Source organism: Drosophila ananassae, chromosome 2L (genome assembly GCF_017639315.1).
Source record: "Drosophila ananassae strain 14024-0371.13 chromosome 2L, ASM1763931v2, whole genome shotgun sequence".
Classification (NCBI taxonomy): domain Eukaryota; kingdom Metazoa; phylum Arthropoda; class Insecta; order Diptera; family Drosophilidae; genus Drosophila; species Drosophila ananassae.
Genome location: NC_057927.1, coordinates 3,441,575 through 3,467,463, shown reverse-complemented (window position 1 = coordinate 3,467,463; position 25,889 = coordinate 3,441,575). Strand labels below are relative to the sequence as shown.

General features: G+C 41.4%; 5 protein-coding genes across 20 annotated transcripts in view; 2 read left to right on the top strand and 3 right to left on the bottom strand.

The window, feature by feature from the left end:
- The window catches only part of LOC6500063 (tight junction protein ZO-1), a 78,107-nt gene extending 62,708 nt beyond the window's left edge, over nucleotides 1-15,399 (top strand). For 5 of the 15 annotated variants that reach the window (XM_014910876.3, XM_014910875.3, XM_014910877.3 and 2 more), the window contains 11 exons: nucleotides 1,807-3,375; nucleotides 3,889-4,486; nucleotides 7,179-7,412; nucleotides 7,797-8,371; nucleotides 8,440-8,588; nucleotides 8,653-8,752; nucleotides 9,817-10,057; nucleotides 10,120-10,414; nucleotides 10,474-10,606; nucleotides 11,752-13,958; nucleotides 14,544-15,399. In XM_014910876.3, the coding sequence (XP_014766362.1) occupies nucleotides 1,807-3,375; nucleotides 3,889-4,486; nucleotides 7,179-7,412; nucleotides 7,797-8,371; nucleotides 8,440-8,588; nucleotides 8,653-8,752; nucleotides 9,817-10,057; nucleotides 10,120-10,414; nucleotides 10,474-10,606; nucleotides 11,752-13,958; nucleotides 14,544-14,767 (6,325 nt within the window). In that variant the 3' untranslated portion in view covers nucleotides 14,768-15,399. The other 10 variants (XM_014910878.3, XM_014910883.3, XM_014910872.3 and 7 more) reach the window with 7 other exon arrangements.
- On the bottom strand, nucleotides 15,277-19,117 carry LOC116655115. The gene is made up of 2 exons (XM_032452303.2): nucleotides 17,438-19,117; nucleotides 15,277-17,378 (listed from the first exon to the last, which is right to left on the bottom strand). The coding sequence occupies exons 1-2, from the start codon at nucleotides 18,894-18,896 to the stop codon at nucleotides 15,556-15,558; spliced, it is 3,282 nt and encodes a 1,093-aa protein (XP_032308194.1). The 5' UTR covers nucleotides 18,897-19,117; the 3' UTR covers nucleotides 15,277-15,555.
- A 70-nt stretch (nucleotides 19,118-19,187) lies between these two features.
- On the bottom strand, nucleotides 19,188-22,036 carry LOC6500474 (armadillo-like helical domain-containing protein 3). Its single transcript, XM_001953258.4, has 5 exons — nucleotides 21,811-22,036; nucleotides 21,546-21,747; nucleotides 20,984-21,437; nucleotides 19,965-20,920; nucleotides 19,188-19,893 (listed from the first exon to the last, which is right to left on the bottom strand). The coding sequence occupies exons 1-5, from the start codon at nucleotides 21,862-21,864 to the stop codon at nucleotides 19,445-19,447; spliced, it is 2,115 nt and encodes a 704-aa protein (XP_001953293.1). The 5' UTR covers nucleotides 21,865-22,036; the 3' UTR covers nucleotides 19,188-19,444.
- Nucleotides 22,037-22,272: 236 nt separating this feature from the next.
- LOC6500064 (pre-mRNA-splicing factor RBM22) lies at nucleotides 22,273-23,742 on the top strand. The gene has a single exon (XM_001953257.4). It carries the CDS (start codon nucleotides 22,390-22,392, stop codon nucleotides 23,644-23,646), a length of 1,257 nt encoding a protein of 418 aa, XP_001953292.1. The 5' UTR covers nucleotides 22,273-22,389; the 3' UTR covers nucleotides 23,647-23,742.
- Nucleotides 23,743-23,766: 24 nt separating this feature from the next.
- On the bottom strand, nucleotides 23,767-24,525 carry LOC26515097 (putative gustatory receptor 92a). 2 transcript variants are annotated; one of them, XR_004309766.2, is made up of 3 exons: nucleotides 24,217-24,313; nucleotides 23,989-24,163; nucleotides 23,767-23,906 (listed from the first exon to the last, which is right to left on the bottom strand). XR_004309766.2 is itself a non-coding variant. In XM_044715880.1 (2 exons), the coding sequence occupies exons 1-2, from the start codon at nucleotides 24,523-24,525 to the stop codon at nucleotides 24,005-24,007; spliced, it is 468 nt and encodes a 155-aa protein (XP_044571815.1). The 2 variants fall into 2 exon arrangements, 1 of the variants encoding a protein (XP_044571815.1); XM_044715880.1 differs by lacking the exon at nucleotides 23,767-23,906 and having other exon boundaries at nucleotides 24,005-24,163; nucleotides 24,217-24,525.
- Nucleotides 24,526-25,889: the final 1,364 nt, after the last annotated feature.

Below are 25,889 nucleotides of genomic sequence, written 5' to 3'. Positions count from 1 at the left end.
TGCTGTTGATGCAGTCTTCAATATACCCCCATTCGCCAGTTGATCAAACAAAGTGCAGACTAAGCGTTTCCTATTTGCCAAGAACCGAGTAGTTACCGACCCGCCCAAACTGAAAATGAGCAGTTAAAATTCCCATCATGCTGTCGACAATTGACATCGTTAATCTTCGGCTTAGAACTTTATTTTTTCTTCACTTTTTTTTATCTCCACTCCTTCGAAAATAAAACCCCAAAAATGCGCACGCTTCTATACTTCAACTCACGTAGACAGCCTCAAAAAAACGAAGTTGAATAAAAAATATAATTAAACCAACGTCCCGTCGTCAGCTTAAACTCCAACTCGGTCTCTCTGAAGCTGATAAAAATTCCAAAGCGTTTTTCAATCGACAAGACCGACCCGACCCTCCGACCGGCCGGCCAGGCCCTTTTCCCCAGCCAACCAAATAACCAAGCCAAGTGATTAAAAACTTGTCATAATCTTTTTTCCAAAGAAACTATGTACACTGGCCCTAGACAAACAGGGAACAATTTTCAGGTTTTCTCTTACCTGTGCCTCTTACCTCGGCCCAAGAATTTCAAAGGGAAAATCCCGTTGGCAAGGCTGGAAAAGTATGTGCCAAGTGCGCGGCGGCAAGTGGAAATTGGCTAAAGACCAGCACATGTCATTTTGGATTGCCTGAAAGTATGTGGGATCATTGTAGCCAAAGTTTTCCATCTTACACTGGAAAAGAGGTGCACCGAAACTCTATATAATTTTTATTTTGACAAAGAGTATCTATTTTAAAAGCGTCCTAAAAATATATTTAAAATTTTTTAAAGCGTTAACCAAGTTACCCAACCCAACCCGCCAACCAGCTCTTGGCATTCCAAGCCGCATTTTTGCCAGGCTTAATTGTTAAGCCTTCTTGTTTAAACCAAACTGAAAAGATTCCGAGCGGCGAGTCGAAAGTAAAATGCGGCTTAGTTTGCTTTCGGTACTGCCTTCTTTCTGCACTCGTAGACAACTTAATTATGGATATGTTTCGCCTCAGACATGCGATATAATTTCTATCATTAACCACTTTGTCTGCCGCGACGATACCTACATTCGTGTACATATTCCTTGTATTTGTTGCCCTCAAACATAACATTCTTGTGTCGTTAATTCGTCATGTGCTATTTACTGCCAACATTTTTACTTTTCATTCCTTCGGATCTGTGTTCCGTTCCAAGAACGGTCCATCATTGTTCAGGTCTGCACAAACAAAGCGTATTCCGTAGAAATTTACGGAAGCCGCTTTGCAGACACCTCGATTCTTCTTGACTCTCAGCTCTATTACTTCCAGTCTAGTCATGCTGAAGTGCCGAGACAATTGCCTGTTTATTAGCGTATGTCTTCAATCCAAGTCTAACCTGATTTCATTTCAAGTTGTTCGGACCTCGGACCTCGGAGCTGGCTTTATTTATACCTGCCAGATAGTATTACACTCAATGATCCGAAACATTCTGTAGTTACAGCTAAAAGAGGGGGTTTTATTTCGTTTATACTCGAGAGAAAATACTCTACTTCTAGTTGCAACCCCGACTTATTTAAAGTGTTCTTTAATTTTTTAATTATGGCTGCAAGTCAAAACACTTTGTAGAACTGGACAAGGTCGTTGCTAATGGACCTGCATCGTACTAAACAGAACCATATACTTTTCCAGTTTGGTCACGATTCGGTCATTAGTAGACATTTTACGATCTAACCGACAATTACCATCAGAGACCAAGTGATCCATATACCAGATACTAAACCCTTTCTTTACTTCGTTCCCCTATTTTGCAGAGTCAACGATCGGATTATATCGGTGAATGGCGTTTCCCTGGAGAACGTGGAGTATGCGACGGCGGTGCAAGTGTTGCGGGACAGTGGCAACACTGTGCAGCTGGTGGTGAAGAGGCGCGTGCCACTGAATCCCGTCACGCCGGGTGGTGCGGCGGTGCAGCACCAGCACTCGCACAGCCTCAGCTCGGTGGGTCTGATGGCCAATGGAGGTGGCGTGGCGCCAACTCCCATGACCAATCTCAGCCAGCCAAACTCGTTGAACTCGTCGCTGGTGCAAAACGCCTCCGGAGGTCAGCCCATCAAGGTCACACTCACGAAAGGCGGCAAAAAGGATGACTACGGCGTGGTTCTGGGCTGCAGGCTGTTTGTCAAGGAGATCTCCTCGAAGGCCAGGGAGCAGCTGAACGCCAATGGCTACAGCCTCCAGGAAGGTGACATCATCACACGCATCCACAACACAAACTGCGGGGATACCATGAGCCTGAAGGAGGCCAAGAAGATTATCGATGGCTGCAAGGAGCGCCTGAACCTGGTGGTTCTCCGAGACATCACCAATCAGGCGGCTGTCAGTCAACTGAATCTTAACAACTCGGCCAGCCATCAGTCGGCATCGGGAAATATTTATGCCACCCATCAGGCACAAGTGTCCGGCTGCAGCAACAGCAACAATAACCTGGAGGATCCGTATCTGCCAGGAGGGGCCAGCTACTCCTCCCAGAACCTCTATGTTCAGCCGCCAACCCGAACCTCTAATGGCCCCAGCATGAATGGCAATGTCCTGAACGAGGAGAAGAGCAATCTGACACCCAGGGGAAGATCCAGAGGTCCCTTGATGGATGGAGTTTCTCTGCAGCAACTGGACAGACCTGTGACCCCAACTAGAGGACGCAACGGAGTTGCCTCCGATGAGCCACCGCGTCCGCCACCCCCAAGAGGATCCAGTGGTGGAGCCGCCCAAGAGGACTTCTACAGCTCTCGAAGACAGCTTTACGAGGAGCGCCAGAGTGCCGAGCCACGGTTCATATCCTTCCAAAAGGAAGGAAGCGTTGGCATTCGTCTAACTGGTGGCAACGAAGCCGGAATCTTTGTGACAGCCGTGCAGCCAGGATCTCCAGCTTCGCTCCAGGGTCTAATGCCGGGAGACAAAATCCTGAAAGTCAACGACATGGACATGAACGGTGTGACCCGAGAGGAGGCTGTGCTCTTTCTATTGAGTCTCCAGGATCGCATCGATCTGATTGTGCAGTACTGCAAGGAGGAGTACGACGAGGTCGTGACCAACCAGCGTGGCGACTCTTTCCACATCAAGACCCATTTCCATTGCGATAATCCATCCAAAGGCGAGATGGCCTTCAAGGCGGGCGATGTTTTCCGGGTTATCGATACCCTGCACAACGGAGTTGTCGGCTCCTGGCAGGTTCTAAAAATAGGACGAGGACATCAGGAGATGCAGCGCGGCGTCATTCCAAACAAATCAAGGGCCGAGGAACTGGCCACCGCTCAGTTCAATGCCACCAAAAAGGAGATGAACGCCAATGAGTCGCGTGGAAACTTCTTCCGGCGAAGACGGTAAGTTCACAAACAATGAATTAATTTATGAATTAAATATTCTTGCAAAGTGTACTATAATTTTGGTCAAAAGTGGCCTATACAAAGTAGACAGTTCCGAGCCTATAAAAAATATATTCTTGATCAGGATCACCTGCTGAGGTGATATACAGATGTCCGTCTATCTCTTATAGCGGCCAACGATGCCTATATCTTGACCAATCTACAGCCGATTCATGAGCGAATTCATCCTGCATCAAAATCTAAGAACAAAATATTTTTGAGATTTTTTGTCAAAATTCCTGGGGGATCCCCTTCAAAATGCGTGGAAGGTCAATATGGCCCCCATCGATGGCTATATCTTGGCCAATTTCCATCCGATTCTTGAGCGAAATATCTTAATCGATTCGTGGATCGATTCTCCATAATCCGGCATCCAACATCTAAGAACAAAATATTTTTTAGCTCAACAACTTCGGCTCAACCCGAACTTAGTTTCCTTTCTTGTTTTTACTTATATTATCTTTCTTGCAGCTCCACGCATCGCCGCTCGAAGAGTCTGTCCCGCGAAAATTGGGACGATGTGGTTTTCTCTGACAGCATTTCCAAGTTCCCGGCCTATGAGCGGGTGGTGCTGCGACATCCTGGATTCGTTCGTCCCGTTGTCCTCTTTGGACCCGTCTCCGACTTGGCACGCGAACGCCTGGCCAAGGACTTCCCCGACAAGTTCTCGACCCCACTGCAGGACGATGACAAATCCGCCGGCAGTAGTGGAAAATGCCGCATTGTGCGGCTCTCGAATATACGCGATGTGATGGATCGGGGCAAGCACGCCCTGCTGGACATAACCCCGAATGCGGTGGATCGTCTGAACTATGCCCAGTTCTATCCGGTGGTCATATTCCTGAAAACGGACAGCAAGCACGTGATTAAGCAACTGCGTCATGGCCTGCCCAAGGCTGCCCACAAGAGCTCCAAGAAGCTGCTGGAGCAGGGCCAGAAGCTGGAGCGCGTCTGGTCGCACATCTTCAGCACTCAGATAGCCCTGAGTGACGAGGAGTCCTGGTATCGAAAGCTGCGCGATTCGATCGATCTGCAGCAGAGCGGCGCCGTCTGGATGTCCGAGTCTAAGGTGAGTCTTTTCTTTCCAACCAGAGCCAGGGATGCCATTTCCATTCTAGTTGTTGTCTGCGTGTTGTCCACTGTTGTAGTTAGTATCTAAGTCTGTTTTAAAGTCAAGCATCTCTTGGATGTTGTCCTAACGATGTCCTAACTATCTGAGTAGGTGATGGAAAACTTCAAATTGTATTAAAGGAAACTAGTAATGAATTAAAAATATAAAAAGGAAACTATTTTTTTAAATTTCCGAACCACTAGTTTCTACTACAAAGCCCAAAAGTTTCTTACTTTTTAACTTATTTCTTTATTAATATAACCCTCTACTTAGATGAGAACCCCTTTTTAGAAAACAGTATCCCCTTCTCTTAAATAACAATAATTATTTTGTTGTAGTCCTTAAACTAATTTTAATATTCTATAACTCTTTAATTTTTCTACAACTGGTTATGGTCAATATTCTAATTTTTACTTTCCAAACTTTTTCTTATTTGTTTTTTAAACACACACAACACACTTCACACACATAAAAACCATGCCCATGATTGTTGTCTAAACCCGAAAAAATAAAAAATAAATCAATAAAAACATAACAGTTCCCCGATTCCCCCACCGAAATGTTATTCCCCCCCTACATCGCCCAGCCTTGCCAGTTCGCCTGCTGCCGCCCCGTTGCATCGACCTCAGTGCCACGCTACTCTCAGAATCTGAATCTCGGCCAGAGCCACAGCAAATCCTTTACGCTGATCCAGGGCCAGGATACCACGACCCCGCCGCCCCGACCCCCGCCTGTGGTCTATGCCCATAGCCAGAGTCTGGCGGAAAAGCCGAGAAATCGAAGATCCTATACGATGGTGCCGATCATAAAACCGGCCACCTCAATGCCCAGTGGCCTGGCTCCAGCTGACACGGCTGATGTTCCCATAAGTCAGCCTTTGGAGGACCACGTCCTGGCTCTGGATGGAGCCAATTCCAGCCAGTACCACAGTTCCCAGCCCAATTTGCTGAGCAATAGCTTTGCCAGCACCCCCAAGCATTCCAGCTTGAATCTAAACGGAGGCAGTAGCACCAATGCCGTGAATCAAACAAGGGGATTCCAGCCTGGCTCTGGTCCTGCCGGTCCTGTCAGCCGCTATGGTTTGCGCCAAAATGCCCCAGTTGAGCGTCGGACTACGCCGTACTACTACCACGAGTTGTTGCTTCAAAAGAACATCTTCGATTCGAGTCTGAATCTGTTGGATCAAAATAAGAACAAAAACAGCAACCTGCAGCTGGAGCAGCAGCAGCAACAGCAGCGACTTGTAGATACAAATGTATCTAAGAGGACGCCGGCACCAGCGCCGATGGCCAAACCACAGCAGCGACTGATCGGCAATGGGATACCGGGAAGGAGCAGCTACTCGTCCTCCTCCGGTTCCCTCAGCAATCTCCTGGGCAACGGCCATGAGAGCAGCGATGGCACTTTGGCAGATGAGGGCAACTTTACCCTGGCCTTTAATAATCTCACAAATCAAATAGCCAGTTTAAATAATTCAAGTAGCATAACCAACAACCATATTAATAGTAATAATAATAATATTAATTGTAGTAGCAACAACAATAGCAGCAACAGCAACAACAATAGCAACATTAATAATGCTGATTCCAACAACAATGTTGGCCAAAGTAACGAATGCATTGCATGAGAATCGGTGTTAATTTAGTTGAAAAATCAAGTCGGAAGAATGAGATCTAACTGGATGGTATCATTCCTGTTGCGGCACAACTCTTTTCAACTGAATCCCCCTGCATTTTGAAGCCCTCTCTTGAAATTACTGCATGTAGTTGTTATTACTAAATTATTCATAAGACCAAATTCCTCATCTAACCTGTTAAAGAACAATAAATTTGTGTGTAACCCGCTATTCGTTGTCTGTACATATATAAATGTTATAAAAATATATGTGTAATTGTACGGCTAAAAGCATGTAGATCTATGAATATCACATAACCCTATGGGTAAGAAATTGTCATTCCAAGGAAAATACAGAACCTATAATTAAAAGATTCATTTCAACAAAATGAATGACAATTTCAAAAGACCCAAATCCAACTATTCATCTCAATCATATCCTTAAAAATTTTCTCATACATATATTTAGGCTTAAGGCTCTACGCAAAAATCTCCATACAAATTTTTGCCAATATTTTTATAAAGTTGCTAACTAAATGTTTTTTCGTTTCATTTGTTTCTTTTATTTACATACCAAAAAAAAAAAAAACCAAAACCAAACAAATACACCATCATCATGGCCATTTCCCGCTTAATCACCCCGTAAAACTCGATGCATATACAATAAATATATCCCCCAAATACACCAAAATAATCAACAATGTCCTCGTCCAAAACTAAAAACATAAATATCAAATATATTGTGTTCGTCCAAACATTACGTATCAAAAATGCTACGCAATCGAACGCCGTTCAATCAATCGAATCAACCAATCAATCACGATTTGTTATGTTTCATCTACGTTTCTTGTTGCTGTTTTTGCGTTTCCATTTATTTTATTGAAATACAAAATGTTGGTTGCTCTTCGCGCGCTAAATTTAAACAAAAAAACACAAAACCTTTTACCGCTAAAATTAAATTAACTTTTTGCCAAAAAAAAAATTAAAAATTTACGCCTAACCGAACTGAATCATGAAACCGCCATCGAAACCCCAGCCCGTAGAATCCCTTTCCGATGATTTCCTTTTCCCCATGACCACATCCCGACTCTCGTATGCATCAAGTCCCGAATCCGATTTGGAACTGAGTCCCGGCCCATCCGCATCATTGTCGCTTGGCAATTTGCCGCAGTTGGTTAAAGCGAGCTCAGATCCATCGATTGCCACTAATCAGGATAACTTGGATAGGGATAGAGACATAATTGGTGAAGGATTGCCACCTCCATATACGGTAAGAGGTCGAAAAGCCAACGAAAATAAAAACAAATATCTTAAACCAACTAAAATATAAACTAAGCATGCGCTTACACACTAAAATATTATACAAAACTGAAAGAAGATAATTGAAGGTTCTCAAGCGCCCAAAATCAAAATTTTTTAACTTCGTAAAAAATAACAAAATAATTTTTACTCAACATTAAGCTTTGGTGATTTTTACAAGTTGAGAAAAAGAGTAAAAATCTCTTAAAAAAACATAACCAATGAAAATTAACCGAAATCACTTTGGATTAGTGTCGAGTAAAAAGTAAACCCCTTTGCGAAATATGACTCGTATCAGTGTGCTAATCTGTGTCACCATCCCCTTTCCATTCACCTTGCAATGCACCTTGTTCAGGTACCCTACGACCATGGTGTCCCCGGGAATCCGAATCGCCGCCAGACCATGGATTCCAGCAAATACAGCATCTATGGCACCAATGTGCCGCAGCAGCAACAGCAACCTGGGGGTGATCCGGCAGCCATTAGACCGCAATCTTTGTACGGGATTAATGCTCCGGACCTGCCGCCACGTATTGATCGCCAGTCGAAACCTGGAGAAATACCACTGAACACCTCAGGCTCGTCATCCCGGAACGGCACCCTGAGTCGAAGTGCCCAGGAGCGTCTATTTGGCAAAACCGTTGTGCAGGATGATGGCCAAGCGGAGTATATTACCCGCAATGCTTTGGTGGGAGCCGCCGGTACCGAAACCATGGATAGGCAGCAACAGCAGCAGCAAGCCCAAGCCTCTCTGGAGCGCCAGGCTCGTTTGAATGCCCAACTGAAGGCCAATGGAGGAGGCGGTGGTACCTCCACCTACGACAGCGTTTCCAGCTACGATTCATACAATAATTCCCAAATGGCCATGCAGAACCTGGGACGACTGGGTCCCAATGCACCCGACGATCTCAAATCAGTGCCAAATGCAGGGTAAGTTTTGGGTAGACATAATTTGTTAGTTTTTTATATTTGTTTCTTAATTATAATAATTATTTTAGTGGTCGCCCCTTACCGCCTGTGGGCCAATCTCACGAATACGGCCGTAGTCCACACGATCATCGCAACTTTGGTGGAGGCAACGATCTAAACCGCCAGAGCAGTCCTGGAAGACCTCACTACAATGACATGAATTCGTCCCGTAATATTGGTAAGTTTTTACTTTAAAATAAAAACTATTCATTGAAGTCATGTAATAATAAAATTCTTTATAGATCCGCGCAATGGCACTCCTCAACGTCCTTCAAACTTGGGTCTGGAGAGCAGTCCTCGTAAACCTTTGGTGGAAACCAAAACCGATTACGGCAAATACAGGTACGACCTTAAACTAAATAATAATTTAATTTATGTTACCCTGCAAACTGTACATATCCCACGACTTGGATAAATATTTAAAGAATTTATATTTACTTTCTCTATTTTTTCTGCGCCGTCGTTCGAAATCAACTCACTTAACTCGCATGTGTCGTAAATATTGTTTTGTATCTCTACTTCTGCATTTCGAATAAAATACAAACTAGACGCTATCATCTCCATGCGCCCCATTTGCAGCACTTGCAGTTAATGCACTCAATGTCACCTTCGTCCTCGTTGTCGCTCTCCCCTGTACCTTCGTCCTTGCCCCTGCCCCTGCCACTGCCTCGTAACCTGCCCCTGACCCTGACTTCAGCCTTGCAACTCAGTCATCCTCAGGTTCACTTGCGACTCAATTCCGGCGGCTATGATCGCCGACCGATTGCTGCCCCACGTCTGCATGCCCTGATGCCACTTCCGGCGCTGGTTTCCAGTGGCTCCGCCTACGATACTCTCGTTTAAAAAATTCAAAACAAAACAAAAATGAACGAATATAAAATGCAAATACTTTAAACACACAAATAAATAAACGAAAATGCACTCTACACATTTTTTTTCTATAAAATATATACTCTTTTGGAGTCTTGTCTCTTTTATCCTTGAGTAACAGTGTAAACAACTTTAACAGGAAATAAAAATTAATAAAAAATGTAATTGGAAATCTGTATTTATAATTTTAAGACTACATTTATAATCAAATGTTTCAACCACTCTCTTCCATTATAATCTAATGACCCCATCTTTTGAAAGTATATCAAAACTTCCCCTAAACCATTATTTATCAGATGCCCTTTTCTTACCATTTAGCCCTGGTATAAATAAATATTTTAAGTATTCTTGCCACACATATTTTTATAAATTATAATCACATACCGACTTTTTCTCTTTCTGGCTTATGTTTTGTGCTCGTCATCATCAAACGTACTTGTCCCTCCCATCCACACACATCCACTATCACCTGCCACCTAATGTTTATGCCACTGCATCCTCCACAATACCGTACCCCCTACCACATGATCCAACAGTCGCAATAACTCCGTATCACAAGCGGATTACACGAAATTGCCGAAGACGACGCCACACGGAGTGGTGCCACCGCCGAATGTCAGCAATGGTCAGGGCCAGATGAATGGCAGTGGAACGCCTAGTAGCAATGGCAGTGGACCCTTTAAGCCGGTGCCACCGCCCAAGCCCAAAAACTACAGGCCACCAGTGCAAAGTGGTGGTAGCAGTGGCAGTGGTGGCACCACACCTTGGGAGAATGGGGTAAGTTACTATGTCGCTCCGAATTCCCAGTTCATATTTCTAATACCTCCTTTTTTCATCAGGACTCTGGTTCGCCGCGTTCACCCAATGGTTTCTATTATCCGCCAACGCTATCACACCACCACTACGGCCAACAGCCTACTCCTGGCTCTCCCAGCAACGGACACATGCAACAGACGCCGCAGCAGCAACAGCAGCAGCCCACATACGGTGGCAGTAACGGAAACTACGGACAGGCGCCACCCCCACAACCGTATCCTCCGGCCAATGGCTACAATGGCAACAGTCACCACTACAACGGAGGCAGTGGCACAGGACCCTACATAGCGCCACATCGTGGCATGCCACCGCCAATTGGTAAATATAGTTACTCCTCTTAAAGTCCAGGATATATTTAATAATATTTGAAATTATAGGAAACCTGCCACCACATACCCCAGAACGTCATGCCCTGGATTTGGCCGGAAGTCGGGAGCAGCGTGGATCCGCATTTGAACTTTATCGTAAACCGCAAATCGGAGGCGCCGCCGGGCACCATCATAATATGAGGTAAGTGGAATCCCACATTCTGTAGTCCCTGAATTATCCTCCCATCTAAAAGATCCATTACCTCCCCTCTCGATAAAAATTCTCGATTTAAAATTTAAAAAAACACAAAAGAAACATACAGAAATCTTTTTTGCGCCCTCCTTCAATTTTCAACATTTGTGTTAACGAAAAATGTTTTATATTCTTGTTAAATGCCATTTTTGTAATTCACAAATATCGATCAATCATTCAGTCAATCGGTCAGCCAATCAGACAACAATCAATCATTATGTCAATATGTTCATTATTTCATACGGTTGCTGGTCATTACAAATTATTCGATGCAAAAATTTCTCAAAAATGAAAAAAAAACGCACAACAACGAAACCAAATCGCATATATTACATTAATTAAAACAATTATTGTATTTTGCAATAACCAAAATTATTAACCAGATTATAAATTAAAATGTAACAAAATTAAAACAGTCAAGCGCTTCTCGCAAATAAAAAAAAATTCTGAAATGAATAAGAAAACGAAAATAAAACATTTTTCGGGTTAACTTCTATAGTACAGATTCGTATCCACATATTTCTCTGTTCTTAAACTTAAACTTAAATCTGTACTTCTCTATTTACAATTTATGATCACGCTTTTAGCTGATTGTTTTTTAACTCCTCTCTCAATCCATTTTTCGGGTATTTGAAAGTTAAACTTGAATCTAACTTGCGGTTTTGGGAAAACTCCAACAGAATAATAACTAACAATTAAATAATAAAGTTTAATGTTTGCTCTAAAACTGGTTATTGGTACCTAATTATTTTCTACAGATTTGGTTAATTTTGCAAAGTATTTTAATGAAATGTATGGAATATATTTTATATAAACATATATGCGCTCGTGTGTATTTGTGGAAAATTTTTGCAGGAATAATAATGCGTATTTTGTAGGGTTTTTAAATAATGAAATGAAATATATATAGGTAACAAAGAAGCTTTTTGAAGGACTAATGAACCAATTTAAATAAGGCTTTAGTTTCGTTAGTATCCGATTTCGATTTTAGCAAAGAATCATATTTAGCTGACCTCTCAGATCAAAAAAGATTCAATTAAATTCCATTTGTTAATCACACACAAAAATTCCAAAACCCGTAACAAAATCTTTAGCGAAATGGAGCCGTACGATGAGCGGTACGATGAATACTATCGCATGCCGCCACCTTCCCATGGACATCCCATGCAGCGATCTCGTTCGGCACCTCGTTACCCCCACGAGCGTCCACCACCGCCCCAGGATCCTAATTATTATGGACACTATGGCACTGCCAGGGCACACAGCCAGCCCAGGCAGCAATATCCTCCACATCCCCAGCAACACCATCCTCAGCAGCAGTATTACGATGATCATGGCATGGAGATGGCTCCACCACCACTGCCACCCCATAAGAAAAAGAAATCAGTGCTAAAGAGCCCGCTGGTAGCCCTCAAAAATGCTCTGATCAAGAGCACACGTCCCTTGAGAAGAATGAACAGTATGGTGGAACCGGAAAGGAAGCCCAAAGGCTTGCGGCGCCAGCAATCAATGCTGGAAAGGGGCGTCCAAAGACCCTACTATCCAGACGAGTATCCCACTTACCCAGCTGGCTTTGAGGAGCGTTCACATGGCATGATGCCGCCCCATCCACAGGATGTTTACTATCAGCAGAGAAACGGCGGTCACTACCCACAGCATCCGCAGGACATGATGAACAGTACCTACCAGAATCTGGAGAGTGAGGATATTTACGGAAACATAGGTGGCAACGGGACAGTGCCCAGGATGCAGCATCCCCATGACAATGGCTACGACCAATATGACCAATACGACTTGTATGCAAATCGGGCTTGCATTGATCTCGAAAGGCGGCAAGCCGAGGCAGCTGCGGCGGCTGCAGCTTCTGGGGGCAAAAATGGTCGTAGGATTGTGAGGCGTCATAGCACAACCACAGCAGATCGAGGCGGTGGCAATCAGTGGGCGAACAGACGGCCTGTGGCAAGTCCTGGCTACGAGCAGGATCCCCAAGAGATCTATCAAACTCGCAACGGGGCCTACATGCTTCCCCATGATCAGCGCAGGGCCCCCAATTCCGAGGTGATGACCCGCCGGAGATTCTATCCCGGAGCAGCCAACGAGGAGGAGCCACTCTATCAGTCCCGGCGAGAAATGCAACGTGAAATGCAACGCAATCATTTGTACCAGTCGAAACGGGAAATGCAGGAGCGGATTAGCCAGGGAAAGCGGGACATGGAGCGGGAGTTTAGTCCTCAAAGCAGCAGTAGCCAATCGGAAGCCTCCAATCCTGAGGCAATATATCAAAGTCGGCGGGAGGCCAAGGAGAGTGCCCTGAAAACGCGATCTCAGCTAAGGGATCAAATATACCAAACCAGACGCGAGGCCTTGGACAGCATGGCGGAACCCATTTACGTATCCAAAAGGGACATGGGCCGACCGGCGCCCATTTACGAGACCCGGGAGGAGAGTATCCTTCAGTCCCGTGAAAATGAAACTGATGAGAAGAAAGAGGGAAAAACTGAGCAGATCCAGGTGGAAATAAATACACAGCCCGAAGATCCCGTAGAAGTGGATTCCACTTTAAGTCGTTCCGATCTGCAGAAGTCTTCAGATACTGTGATTGAAAACCCAGCCAGAGCTCCTTTGGTCAAAGATGAGGTGGATGAGGTGGAAGAGTCTCAGCAGCAGGGTGACGAAATCCCCGATGAGAGCTCCATGGAGGCCACAGAACAGGTCACGGCCATTGAAAACAACCATCACAATGAGGCCATGTTGCTGGCCAATGAAACCCAAAATGAGTCCGATGACGTCTTTGAGGCAGCCGATCAGGTGGCACCACTAGCGCCGCCCCCCGCACCTATGCCAGTGCAACAGCCGCTCACACCTCGGTCCGGCAGGGCACCCTTCCACATTTCCAATATACTGAAACGTACGGCCCCGCCACCAAGCTCCCCCATCGGCGACAGTTGCACTTCCATTGAGACGCAGTACACCTCCCAGGCCAGCCTACCAGTGGGCCCACCCAATGCCACCAGTACGCCATTCAGTAGCAATATGTCCTTGCCCATCGCCGGACCCGTGAACAATGCTCCACCCCAAACCACCAATGCCGGACCCTTTCCCGCCACTCCGAGAGAACCCAGTACATCGAGGGGATTTTTCGACTCGAATGGTGGCACTTTGGCGGATAAATTGTGGCACGTTTCGTTGCAAATCCCGCCGGGAGCCATTCCCCCCGGAGTGCGGCAGGAGATCTACTTCACCGTGAGCGATCCCCGCATGGGACAGGCCGTCGGTGGTCCGCCACTGGATATGGAAAATGGTTGGTCTAACTAAAAAGAAAATAATTATCCTACTCCGTCTTGTATCCATCCACCACAACACACAAAGCCACTACCACAAAAAACTATTTGCAAATGAAAATTACACACACACAATTATTTTCTGTCTTTGATTTTGATTAAGGCATTGTTTTAATTTTAGAAGCGTTTAATGTTTATAGGCTCTATTTTATGGTGGATGGTATCTTTATGTTCTTTCCTTATCAATTATTTTATATGTTTTACTAACTCGTAGAAGTTTGCTTTCTGCATGTAACTCCATTCACATTTTTAACAATTGTATTTTTGGTCACAAGACATTAAATATCTGTGTCCAAACTCTTTTAAAAATTCTTATAAAAATAGTTTTTAGTCATTTTAAACCTTGTTTGTAGACCTTTTTACCATCTGTCTTTTCTCTTTTCTAATATCTTTCTGTAACTTTTCAAAAACTTTCTCTTAAAACCCAGTCTTGTCCCTGTATACTTACACTTTTGATGTTTGTTTGACACCACTTATGACACTATTAAATATTTTTTCAAGTGCAATAGTTCGTTAACTAATAATATTACTATTTCCAATACCAGGTGAGACAATGCTATCGCCGCTGGTGATGTGCGGGCCCCAAGGCCTTGAGTTTCTAGTGCCGGTTACCCTCAACATACCCCACTGTGCCGGACGCACTGCATCCCTGGGCCTGGCCCTCAAGGCGACCGACAGCGAGAAGAACCTTCACACCGAGTGGGACAACATCGATCTGCCCAGCAATGCGGCCGCCCACACGGTCTCCGTCAAGGTGGATCACTTCTAATCAGCGCAGCATTAAGTTTCATATACCACATAGCCACTCATCCGTACACTTAGCAAAAAAAAAACACATACCCCCGAACGAGAAATGCTATTGTAAATATAATAATCCATAAACATGTTATGTTAGAGCAACAAAAACGAAAAAAAAACAAAAACCAACTTAGGCATCGCTTATAAAATAATTAATTTAATTCGAATATTGTCTGTTAATTGTGCCTTTGAGTGATCGTTTGGCTCTGCCTTTCAACTATATTATCGAGCTAGAAATTAATCAATCGAATGCAAAGATCATTTGTATAAAGCGATTAGGATTACGTATATAAACCAATTATTTTGTATATTACTATGTATTTTATATATTTACATAATTTTAATGAATTTAATTGACATTTAATTAGCTATTGGACCCATTATACATTTTAATTGCATTCAAATTGTTAAAAGCATGCAAATCCTGCAAGCATTAGTTTATCATAAATAAAAACAAATTATAGCGATATCCTTAGCGCCTATGCACACCTATACACATTGTATAACCAGAACAGAAAATAAATATTTATACGCATTTTTGTAATAAAAACTATACACACGTGGAAAGCTTGGGAATAAATAAAGAGCAACTATAAAAATAAAGTATAATGTTTCTTTTATTGGAAGTAATTTACATAATTCTTAAAGATCCTTAATCATATAGATACGGAAGAAACTGTGGAAGACAACATTAATTTTCTTATAGCTAACATTCTTTATTATTAACATTGTTTATAAAAAAGTATGTATAATATATTATTAAAACTCAAACGCTACAGAATAGGATCTGGCGCTTTCAGTCTGAAATGATTGCATTATCCGGCCACCTTTTTTATCTCTTATTAAACCAATTTCATTGTTGGACTTTAATATCTTAAATTTATTATTTTTTCTGTAATTAGAAGTATCAAAAAGATAAGGGTTTTTCCTTATTAGTTCATAAAAGTCTTCTTTCAAGTATAGAAAAACTAAGTCAGAGTCTATATAAAGTAATCTTACAGAGGGGCACTGCGGTAAGATTGAATTATAATATTGATCATACATGAACCATTTTGATAACTCCAAAACGACAGATCCTATATATATCGGTTTATCATAGTTTATAGTTTGTTTTTTCGATTCGATTGCTGCCAAGCTTTTGCCAAATATTTCTACTTTGTGAAAATTGTGTCTTGCTATTAGTTGCCTGAATCCAGGAGAGTTATGTTTTGATTGGTAACGTTCTGATATGATCACATGAAACATTTTCTTAGGTTGCATACACTTATCAATGTTTAAATTCATCGAATTAAAAAACTGTTTCTCGAACTCGTTTTTGGATTCTTTGCTGAGATAGGCATTATAATCAACAAATGGTTTTAGCCAGCACTCCTGCTGAAAAGAAAGAACTTGATGTATTTTCTCAATGACTAGCCCATGTTGTACGCATAGTTGCAGATTTTTTAGATGAATGACATAGTTTTTTTTATCAGTTAAACTAGCAGTAGGCCCTAAGTGCTCTTCCCGTCCTTCAGGACAAAACGGCAGTGATCTGTGACTATTATAAAGGGCAGCGGGATATTTAAGATCAACTTCAAGCATATAACCTATACTTCCATCATGTGGGACATTTTGAAAATCAATCTTTTCAATCTCGTCTTTATTTAAAAATCGAAAATTGGAAAGAGGTAGTGGCTGACTCATCGCCCAGTCAGTTAAATTTTTAGCCTCAATGCAAGCTAAATATTTTGAAGGCAATCTTCGAGAAAAATTGCGCATATATTTATTATTGGCACTCACAATTCCCGGTGAACTGTGAATTAACGGCCCACGTGTTCCTCTTTTTAAAAAATCATACATATTAGGGTCACTAATGAGGTCTAAGTTTACTTCTGTGACTTTTAACATAGCATCCCAGGATAATTCCGCCTTGGTAGTACAGTTAGTGGGGTCTACGTCATAGTTTTTTTGGCACAAAAATCTAAAGTATTCAAAAACGTCAGCCAAAATAAGAACATCTTGTTTTAAATACAAATCTATATAGCACTGAATCTGTGTGCAACCAAAATTCGCCCACACTTGTTGCGCAAATCTATAGTTTTGGATACTGTAACCTTCCTCCAAAAAAGTAACTAATGGAGGCAACTCAAAATCGAACGATTTCGAAAAGCTGCTCATATATGTTTTAGGAAATATTATTTTTTTATCTATATGCTCCCACTGGCCTCCTACGGGAAAGTGGTTATAAAGATTTTTGAAATCGTTCATGCCCATGACACTTGCAACTTTATCAAAATCAAATTCTAAAAAGTGGCCGGCGTCTATAAAATGAACATAATAAAAAATTTTTGCTTTATATATTCGAAAACTCTCTAACACTGAATAGGAACCCTTATAGCATGGTATTGGTTTTATATTATCCCTACGGTCCGGTAATGCATTATTTAGTAATAATATAATATTCTTAGACAACTCTTTGAAAACAACTGGGATAATCGCACGTTCAATATCAATATATTTTCCGGTTTTCATCCAATACTCTTCATAAAGAGAATATGCTAGTTTTCCGAGGGCTTTGAGGAATTGTGATATGGCATCTGAACCTATAAGAAAACATATTTATTTAAAAAATGGTTTTTCGTTGGAATAATTTGAATTTTACCACGGAATGTCCAAAGCTTGTTTTTAGAAGGATTATGTGAATAAACAACATAAAAGGATGCTGCCCATGATTCGGGCTCTTTAGAATTGTGCGTTAAAATATCTATGTTCGCATAAATTACCACTGGCGATGCAAGTTTTTTGAAAGGTGTCTCGAAAGAAACATTAGTATTTGGTTTTGGATAGGTAGACTCGATTTTTTCACAGATTTTATGGCAATGTTTATTTGAATAGAACTCCAAACAATTTAGGCAAAAATGACCCCTGGGGTTGTATTTGTTATATTGCAAATACAATAATTCTTTAATGCTTTTAATATAAGTATAATGAGTATTTTGGCTCTTTTCATTGTACAATGCCAGTAAGTTTATGTGATTCGGTTTGATTTCATCGGTTCTGATGGTTGGTCCAACCACATTCTTTTCATTATCGTCCAGTTCAAAAACATTAATACTAAAATCCCGATTATTGAGTTCGAATTGCTTGATTCCATTCCTGGTTATAGGAAATTCTATTCCAGAAAAATCGACTGTAGTTCCTTTATATATAATTAAATCCTTTGATATATCCACATCTAAGTAATGTAACGGGTTTTCCAATGTACTTTGATTTAAGTTTCTTCCATTTTTTAAAGAGATAGCCGCTAAAATGCTCCATTTGAAACAAAAGTTGTCCTTATTTTGTACATGTACCAATGCAGTTCTTTTACTAATGTTCTCAGGGGTCGGAACGTAACTCCCTGCTGGCAAATGTTCTAATTTAATTAATGTGATTTCAAACTTTTCAAAATATTTAATTGACCAACCCGAAATTTCGTCAAGAAAGAAACGACTTAAATTATTTAAATATTCAATCGCATCATTCAAAATTTCTTCCAAAGATTCGAGTTCATAAATAGCCATGTAAGGTGTTTCGAAATTCTTTGTTTCCAGTTTTGTGTGTACTTCAGTTGGTCTGTGATATGATCCATACATCTTCAAACTAAATTTTAAAGTTCTGTATTCGCCAAGCCCATATAAAAAGACTTTAAGAATTTCTTCTTTGCAGTTGAGATAAACTTTCTGTAGGTCACATTCATTTATTTTTGGTTCCACAGAAAAAACCATTATTGGAAATTCGGACTGAATATTATTTTCTGGTAGACCTTTTATAGCAGCGCTCTTATGATTCTTACTCATCAAGTGTCGCATTTTTAAAGCTGGATTATAGGTTTCCTTACAAACGGAGCAAAGTATGGTTGAATTATTATCCGTTGTTAGAAAACGACTCTTTTTTAATTCGGGAACAATATTCAAATTTTGTTGGTTTTGCGATTGCAGTGGCCTTTTTTTAAAAGGTTTACTAGCTAGCCTCATTATTTCAGAAGCATTTTCAAGCATTTTACAATTTCCATAATGCTTTGTAAATTTGAGGACAGTAAATTCGTTTAAGCACAAATCACAAATAATTTTTGGAGACATTTTTTATCACATTCAGGATTACAAGGATTGTTTAATTGTGTGCAACCACTTTCACTTCTGGCAACGGACTGAGGGTCCTTTTGTAGGGTTCACATATTTCTACCTGTTTCAACGGCAACTGCAAATAGTCATAAATATGTCTAGTTTTACCTTTCTTCTGCCTATTTTTTATCTATACTTGAAACTGTACTTTCTTTTAGATTTTTTGAACTACCTATGATCTTAGCACACAAGTGGTTAAAAGAAACCAAGTTCACTGAAAGATACATTCGAGAAAATAAAACAATTATGTTCATTGTATATACACACAATCGCAATATATATATTTTTTAATGTATACGTAAAAAACTTGCACAGAATATATATGTATATATTTAGGTTTAAGTGCACTGCTTCACCACGAAAGCTAACAAAGACTCGCAAAGCACTTTTAATCTTACAGATTACACTGAGTTTACGCTTCTAGAGATTTGATTATTTAAAATACGTCTAAAAAACTAAGCAAAAGGAAACAATTAAACAGTCTAGTAGTCTGTCGAGGTTGATATTTATAACGTGGCAGGCGTGGCTGTTGGAACTGCCGGTGTCACTGCTGGTGTGGCAGCCGCCGATGCTGAGGAGCTGTTCATGGAGGAGAGGAGCATCTCCTGATCGGGAATGACGGAGATGGCCTCCTTCACATAACCGTAGATGTGCTTTCGGGTATCGTTGACCACATCCCGTACCATCACTTTAAAAAAGTTTGTGTGCAATGGTGTTTCGGAATACCGCTCGTACTGATCGAGGGAATCTTGCAGTTTGAGCGTGAGGTCATAGTTCTTGCGCACCACATCGAGTATTTGCTCCTCCGTGGGCGTTGATAACCCTTGCTCGGCAAGCCACTCCTTGATCTTATTCTGGAAATGCTTCACAATGGCAAGTATATTCACTAGGGCATTCAGCAGCTTGATCACATCATCTTTGTATTCGCACTCGGGCATCGCTGTGTACCGAAGAACTGTAGATTTTAAAGTAAAGCATTAAGTTTTAAATTTTAGGATATAGGATATTAGGATATAATCATCTTACCCATGGCATGTATTTCCGTGAATACCTTCTCCTCCCGATTGAGCTCGTAGTACAGCTCATCGTAGCTATTAGTGGTGGCCAGGAAAGTGTCGCCATAGGTGATGAACAGATTGAAGATGTTCACCACCTGCAGGGACAAATGGAATATATTGCACTTCTTAACCAGAGTTTGCTCCTGATTGACCAAAAAGCGAAGCAAACCAATCAATGCCGACCAGAGCTCCTTCCACGGATAATTAAGCCGCACTCGGCATCTTTTCTGGTAGCACAGAATTCTATGAATTACACCGATGCAAAGAAGGTACAGTTCCATCGGAAACTTTTTCATCAGATGCGAAACAATAAACTCGACCAACAGGTCAAGTAGTGTGGCAGCCAATGGCTGTGATTTGCCCACCCGATCGACGTTCAGTTTACGATGACGCATTTGCGCTCTGTGCAACATCACCTTGAATGTCAGATTGCTGTCGTGCATCATTGAGTTGGCGTATTGGTCCTCCGAAATGCATGTTAGTATAAGAAAACAAAGCTTGAGATTAGCGATACTCGATTCATTCTTGTTGTCCTGCATCACGATGGAGCAATACTGAAAGACTGCCACTAGAAGGTTGGTTGGATACTGTGTTATGTCGATAATCGGAGCATTTGATAGATCAGGAACTGGCTGTGCTAGGCTCAGTGTGTTGCTTGGCGAAGGCGGGGCACTCGATTCGGCCTGTGTGTGTGCCAAAGTGGTTATGAAGTTCCGGTTCAGATGCACTGCCTCATAAAGCGCCAGCAGCAGACCATTGTTGGCTTTGATTTGTTGTACTCTTTCGCATCCCTCGTCTGACACAAACATATTTCCCACGATATTCGACAGTGAAGAGAACCAGGAGGATGACTGCACGTTGTTAAGGCTCTGGATGTATTGGCGGCAGAAATCAATGAGAGACTGTGAAATCATTTGTCCATATCTGAAGTTAAAGACATAAGAAAAATGATGTTTTTGTTCTATATATCTAGTATCTAGAACTCACCCATTCAAAGCCAGCTCATCTGCCAGTATGGACAGCTGAACCACGTAAGGATTGGTGGCTTCGTGTTTGCGGTAGTTCACCAGAATTGTTAACAGGATGACTATATCATGACCGTGCTGAGAACGAAACGTGGGATCGCTGAGCAGGCGTACAAACGCATCGAACATGCTGTGCATCATCAGGTGCTCGAATAGGGCATTCTGATTAACATTGTCGGTGCCGGTGACCAGGACTTGCAGCAGCTTCAGGCACATAAAGCGAGCATTCTCCGGCACATCTCCCAACAGAATTCGGTTGCAATACTGCATCAGCAGTTTAAGCCACTCGTCCATTTTTTCATGTCCGAAAACTTCGTTGAGGATGTTGAACGTGGGATCCGAATTGGACTTTTTGAAGATGCCATAAAACAAGGAGCATAATGTGTGGAGACTGTTGCACAAACGTTTGGGATGATCTGATTGGAAGAGATTAACTCAAGAAGTATTAATCAAGATCCTAATATGTATTGGTAAATGAAAGGACCAATAAAGCCCCACAATATGGTCATAATGTAATGTTTTACCCGTGTCTAGCATTTCGATGCATTTCTGAAAGAGTGTGTTCAGATTAGGCTTGACAACCTGCAGTTGATCTCCATTTAGCTTCCCGATCTCGGTCTCTAGAGCCTCGAAATTAGGTTGCAGCAGGAAGAACTCATTCCAGAACTCCGGGCTGTCGCTGCTGGGATCTTCACCGCGGCACAACAGCTCATAGATGTAGACCACCTACGATGATTCAATAAAGCTATCAGTCTGTGACGAGGCGGAGCCCTTACACTGGGTGCACACCTTCTCCTTGGGCCGCTTGGTGGAACCGCTGCCGCTCCGCTTCCGTGAGCTCATTTTTGGTGTGCTGCTGCAAGTCCGGTGCCCTGCCTTGCTTTTCCACGTTTACAGTCTTGACTTTAGCTCAATATGCTGGAAATGTGAGAGTATTTGGACACAATTAGACTTCTGTTTGCTCCTAATAAGGCTGTCAAAATATATCAAACATGAATATATCGATATTTTTATCGGCGTTATCATAACCGGCCGTCCACATAGGTGACGAACTGCACCTACAGTGGGTGAAAGGGGGGTTACTTTAAAACTGGTATACTGAATATAACTTTAAATGATTATTCTCATTTTCTCAGAACTTAATGGTAAACGAAAATAATCTTCCCCCAATATATTACCAGAATAACTTTGCTGCAAAAGTGTAAACATGATAAAATACTAAATTTAGTATTATTTCATTCATATTTATCGATGTATCGATGTGTTTTTACAATTATTTACCCATAACTAGGAGACACGAGAAAAAAGCAACCGGATTTACATCTTAATTTAATACAGAATTTAAAGAAAACTAACTCCAACGTCAACATGTCGATGTCAAAGACGACAAACACGTACAACCGGCAGAACTGGGAGGACGCAGAGTTCCCTATTCTCTGCCAGACCTGCCTGGGTGACAATCCGTACGTGCGAATGATAAAGGAACGTTTTGGCAAAGAATGCAAGATATGCACCCGTCCATTTACCATATTTCGCTGGTGCCCAGGCGCCCGGATGCGTTTTAAAAAGACTGAGATTTGCCAGACGTGTGCCAGACTAAAAAATGTTTGCCAAACCTGCCTGCTCGATTTGGAGTACGGTCTGCCGATTCAGGTGCGAGATGCTGCCTTGAAAGTGTCGGATAACATGCCCCAGAGCGACGTCAACAAGGAGTACTACATACAAAACATAGATGCTCAACTGCAGGATGGCGACGGCACCGAGGCAGCTGGTGCCGTTGGACGCTCCCTGGCGGCCAATGAAATGCTCTCAAAACTGGCCCGTACTGCCCCCTATTACAAGCGAAACCGGCCACACATCTGCTCCTTCTGGGTAAAAGGAGAATGTAAACGTGGTGAGGAGTGTCCCTACCGTCACGACAAGCCGAACGAGCCGGATGATCCTCTATGCGAGCAGAACATCAAGGATCGCTACTATGGACGCAACGATCCTGTGGCTGAGAAAATAATGAAACGAGCGGCATCGTTGCCCACTTTGGAGCCACCAGAAGACCGCAATATAACCACTCTCTACGTGGGAAATCTTCCTGAGGAGATCACAGAACCGGAACTTCGCGATCAGTTCTACCAGTTTGGAGAAATTCGTTCGATTGCTCTAGTGCCACGGCAGCAATGTGCCTTCGTGCAGTACACCAAGAGAGGCGCCGCCGAACTGGCAGCCGAACGCACCTTCAACAAGCTGGTCATCCACGGCCGAAAGGTTAGCATTAAGTGGGCTCACTCTCAGGCAAAACAGGGCTCGGCTGCCAAGACGGATCGACGTTTCGATGTGGCTGGCATCCCACCACCCAGCGCCAAGCCGAATGACTATTTCAATCTGCGTCAGGAGCAGATAAACGTGATGCCTGCTGGAATGAAACTCCACCAGCTGCCATCCAACTTGGTGCCAGCTTCGGCCTACCAAATGTACAGTCAGCCGACGTACGCTGCGCCATACGGCAATGCCAGCGCCACGGCCACATCTACCTCCGGTGTGAGTCTGGACTCCATTACGATTCCACCGCCACCTGGCCAGGTACCCTATCCTAGCCAGGACGCCAGCCGAATGGGGGCTGTAAAAAAATGATAATCAATAATTGACACCATAGACATGAGCTATTTTTTATTGAAACCAATAAAAAAAAATGTATTAACAAAATCTGGAAGTACAATCCGTTGATAATTTAACATCTTTTATTTATGGGATTAACAATCACGGTGTAATTATATAAATTTTTTATTTAATTGGATTGCACGTTTTTTGATTTTACTGTAACAAGAACTCCACTGGATGATTTTATGACAGAAAATATGTCTCCATTTCATAATCCATAATAGTTTTTAAATCTGAAATATAACAGATTCCCACTATCTGATAATAGATCAACAATAATATTGTTGATAGAATTTATTGCTGCAATATACTTACCACCATTCATTACCAATCAATAACTATTTGTTAGAAGGCTATATTGAGCCAGATAAACTAGCCAACTGATTAAAGCTGACATGAATAGGAGAAACTTTTTGTTGGATACATCAAACAGGCCCCAAGGACGGATCCTAAACTCGTACAGATTCAGATGAGTGTAGAACATATCCAGCTAAGGATTAAAGATTTATAACTTTTCATTTAATATAGGGTATATTATCTTACCTGAATGTGGAGCTCTTCAAAATGGCCTATGGTGTATATATCGGAATAAATCCAACGAATCATTGAAAACTGAGCACGAGCTATATCCACAGAATGAGTTAGCAAAAACAGTTCTAAGACATGGTTTCCAATAGCTATTGAGTACCAAAAGCTCCGAAGTTTAATTCCTATAATCAGTTCGTGAGCTATCGCTCCTACTAGAAAAGTATTTTGTAAGAATCCAGGAATAGTGATATATTCAAACAGTTTTTGAAAAAATATATGAACTTCGAAAATCTCTCTATTGTAATGGTCACCTGTGCTGCCCATTCGAGTTTCAAAAAAATTAGATTAGAATAACGTCTAATCTTAACGAAACTCTCCACTTTTATCGATAGGTGTTAGCAATTTTTTTTTGTTTTATTCATTCCTAATGTGCATACTAGGCGTTAGTACTTACCTTGACATTAGCCCTAGCAGCTTATTAGGTGCCTTCAAAAGTCTTTTTCTTTTTTGAGCTGTCAAACTAAGCAGACGCACACCTTAGTACCAGCTACACCATATCCATAAATCAAGTGGGTGAAACACGTGCAAAGTGATCACAACAAAATAAAACAAATTAAATCTGAAAAATCCCCACACATCATTGGAAAAATAAGTAAAGCAAAGACATCAGTAAAGTCGCAAACAAACCTAGCCTGGGATCAGGTAATGATTTTCAAGCTCGCCAGCCGAATTTTTATCTCAACCTTGTTTCCATAAGGCGTCTTCTATGGCCGAAAATCCACGAGAGTCCCACCCGCACCACCTGGATTCCATACCTGGATCATTACACATAGTTTTTATCAGGATGAGTAACCCTATCAAAGATAAAAAAAAAAACACCCACTTAGTCTATCCCGTCTACCTTTATTCGCAAATCAATACTGATACACCGGATAGGAGAAATTTCGGATATCACCTATAAATATAAAACGATATCAAAGTATACAATAGCGAACGAGAGTCGCCTTCCAATCGTTTATTACATTTCGGTTGTTGTTCACAAACACAAAAATTAAATTACATTAAAATATTACGAACTTATATTGAACTAGAAATTAAAAAAAAAAAAAAAAAAAAAAAAATTAGATGTAAAAGAAATGAATACGAAAGAAATTATAGATATAGAAAAATAATAGTAATAATTATATTCAATTACATTAAAAAAGTATGAACTTATATTGAACTAGAAATTTAAAGAAAAAAAAAAAAAAAAAATATATATAGTGAAAAGAAATTATGAATTCTATTAAAGTACATTAAATTCTACGAACTCGAATTGAACTAAAGACAAACAAAAATGTAAATAAGGAAAGGCATGCAAAAAGAGAAATAATGTAGTTGTAAGATATATTTAAGAAATTCAACCTCTCAACTAATCAGCCCAACCTCTACGAGACTCCAACATGAAGGCCTTCATCGAGGATCATCACATTGGGGTGAGTGAACAAAAAAATAAAACCTAAAAAATAACTAAATACCTAAAAGAGAAAATTTTAAAAGATAACTAAATACCTAAAAGAGAAAATTTTAAAAGATAACTAAATACCTAAAAGAGAAAAATTTTAAAAGATCAGAATGTGTAGGAGGTTAAAAATTCTAAGAACTGGTTTGTAAGATTTAAAAGAAAAAAAAAAAATGTAGATGAAAAA

Excerpts from the sequence above, each read along its gene's own strand:
- LOC116655115 (XM_032452303.2), bottom strand. The coding sequence starts at position 18,896 with ATGTCTCCAAAAATTATTTGTGATTTGTGCTTAAACGAATTTACTGTC. Across the intron at positions 17,379-17,437 it reads CAAGCTTTGGACATTCCGTG|GTTCAGATGCCATATCACAA; the intron begins GTAAAATTCAAA and ends GTTTTCTTATAG.
- LOC6500474 (XM_001953258.4), bottom strand. The coding sequence starts at position 21,864 with ATGAGCTCACGGAAGCGGAGCGGCAGCGGTTCCACCAAGCGGCCCAAG. Across the intron at positions 21,438-21,545 it reads CATCGAAATGCTAGACACGG|ATCATCCCAAACGTTTGTGC; the intron begins GTAAAACATTAC and ends TCTTCCAATCAG. Across the intron at positions 19,894-19,964 it reads CACGGAAATACATGCCATGG|TTCTTCGGTACACAGCGATG; the intron begins GTAAGATGATTA and ends TAAAATCTACAG.
- LOC6500064 (XM_001953257.4), top strand. The coding sequence starts at position 22,390 with ATGTCGATGTCAAAGACGACAAACACGTACAACCGGCAGAACTGGGAG.
- LOC26515097 (XM_044715880.1), bottom strand. The coding sequence starts at position 24,525 with ATGGGCAGCACAGGTGACCATTACAATAGAGAGATTTTCGAAGTTCAT. Across the intron at positions 24,164-24,216 it reads TTGAAGAGCTCCACATTCAG|CTGGATATGTTCTACACTCA; the intron begins GTAAGATAATAT and ends TTTAATCCTTAG.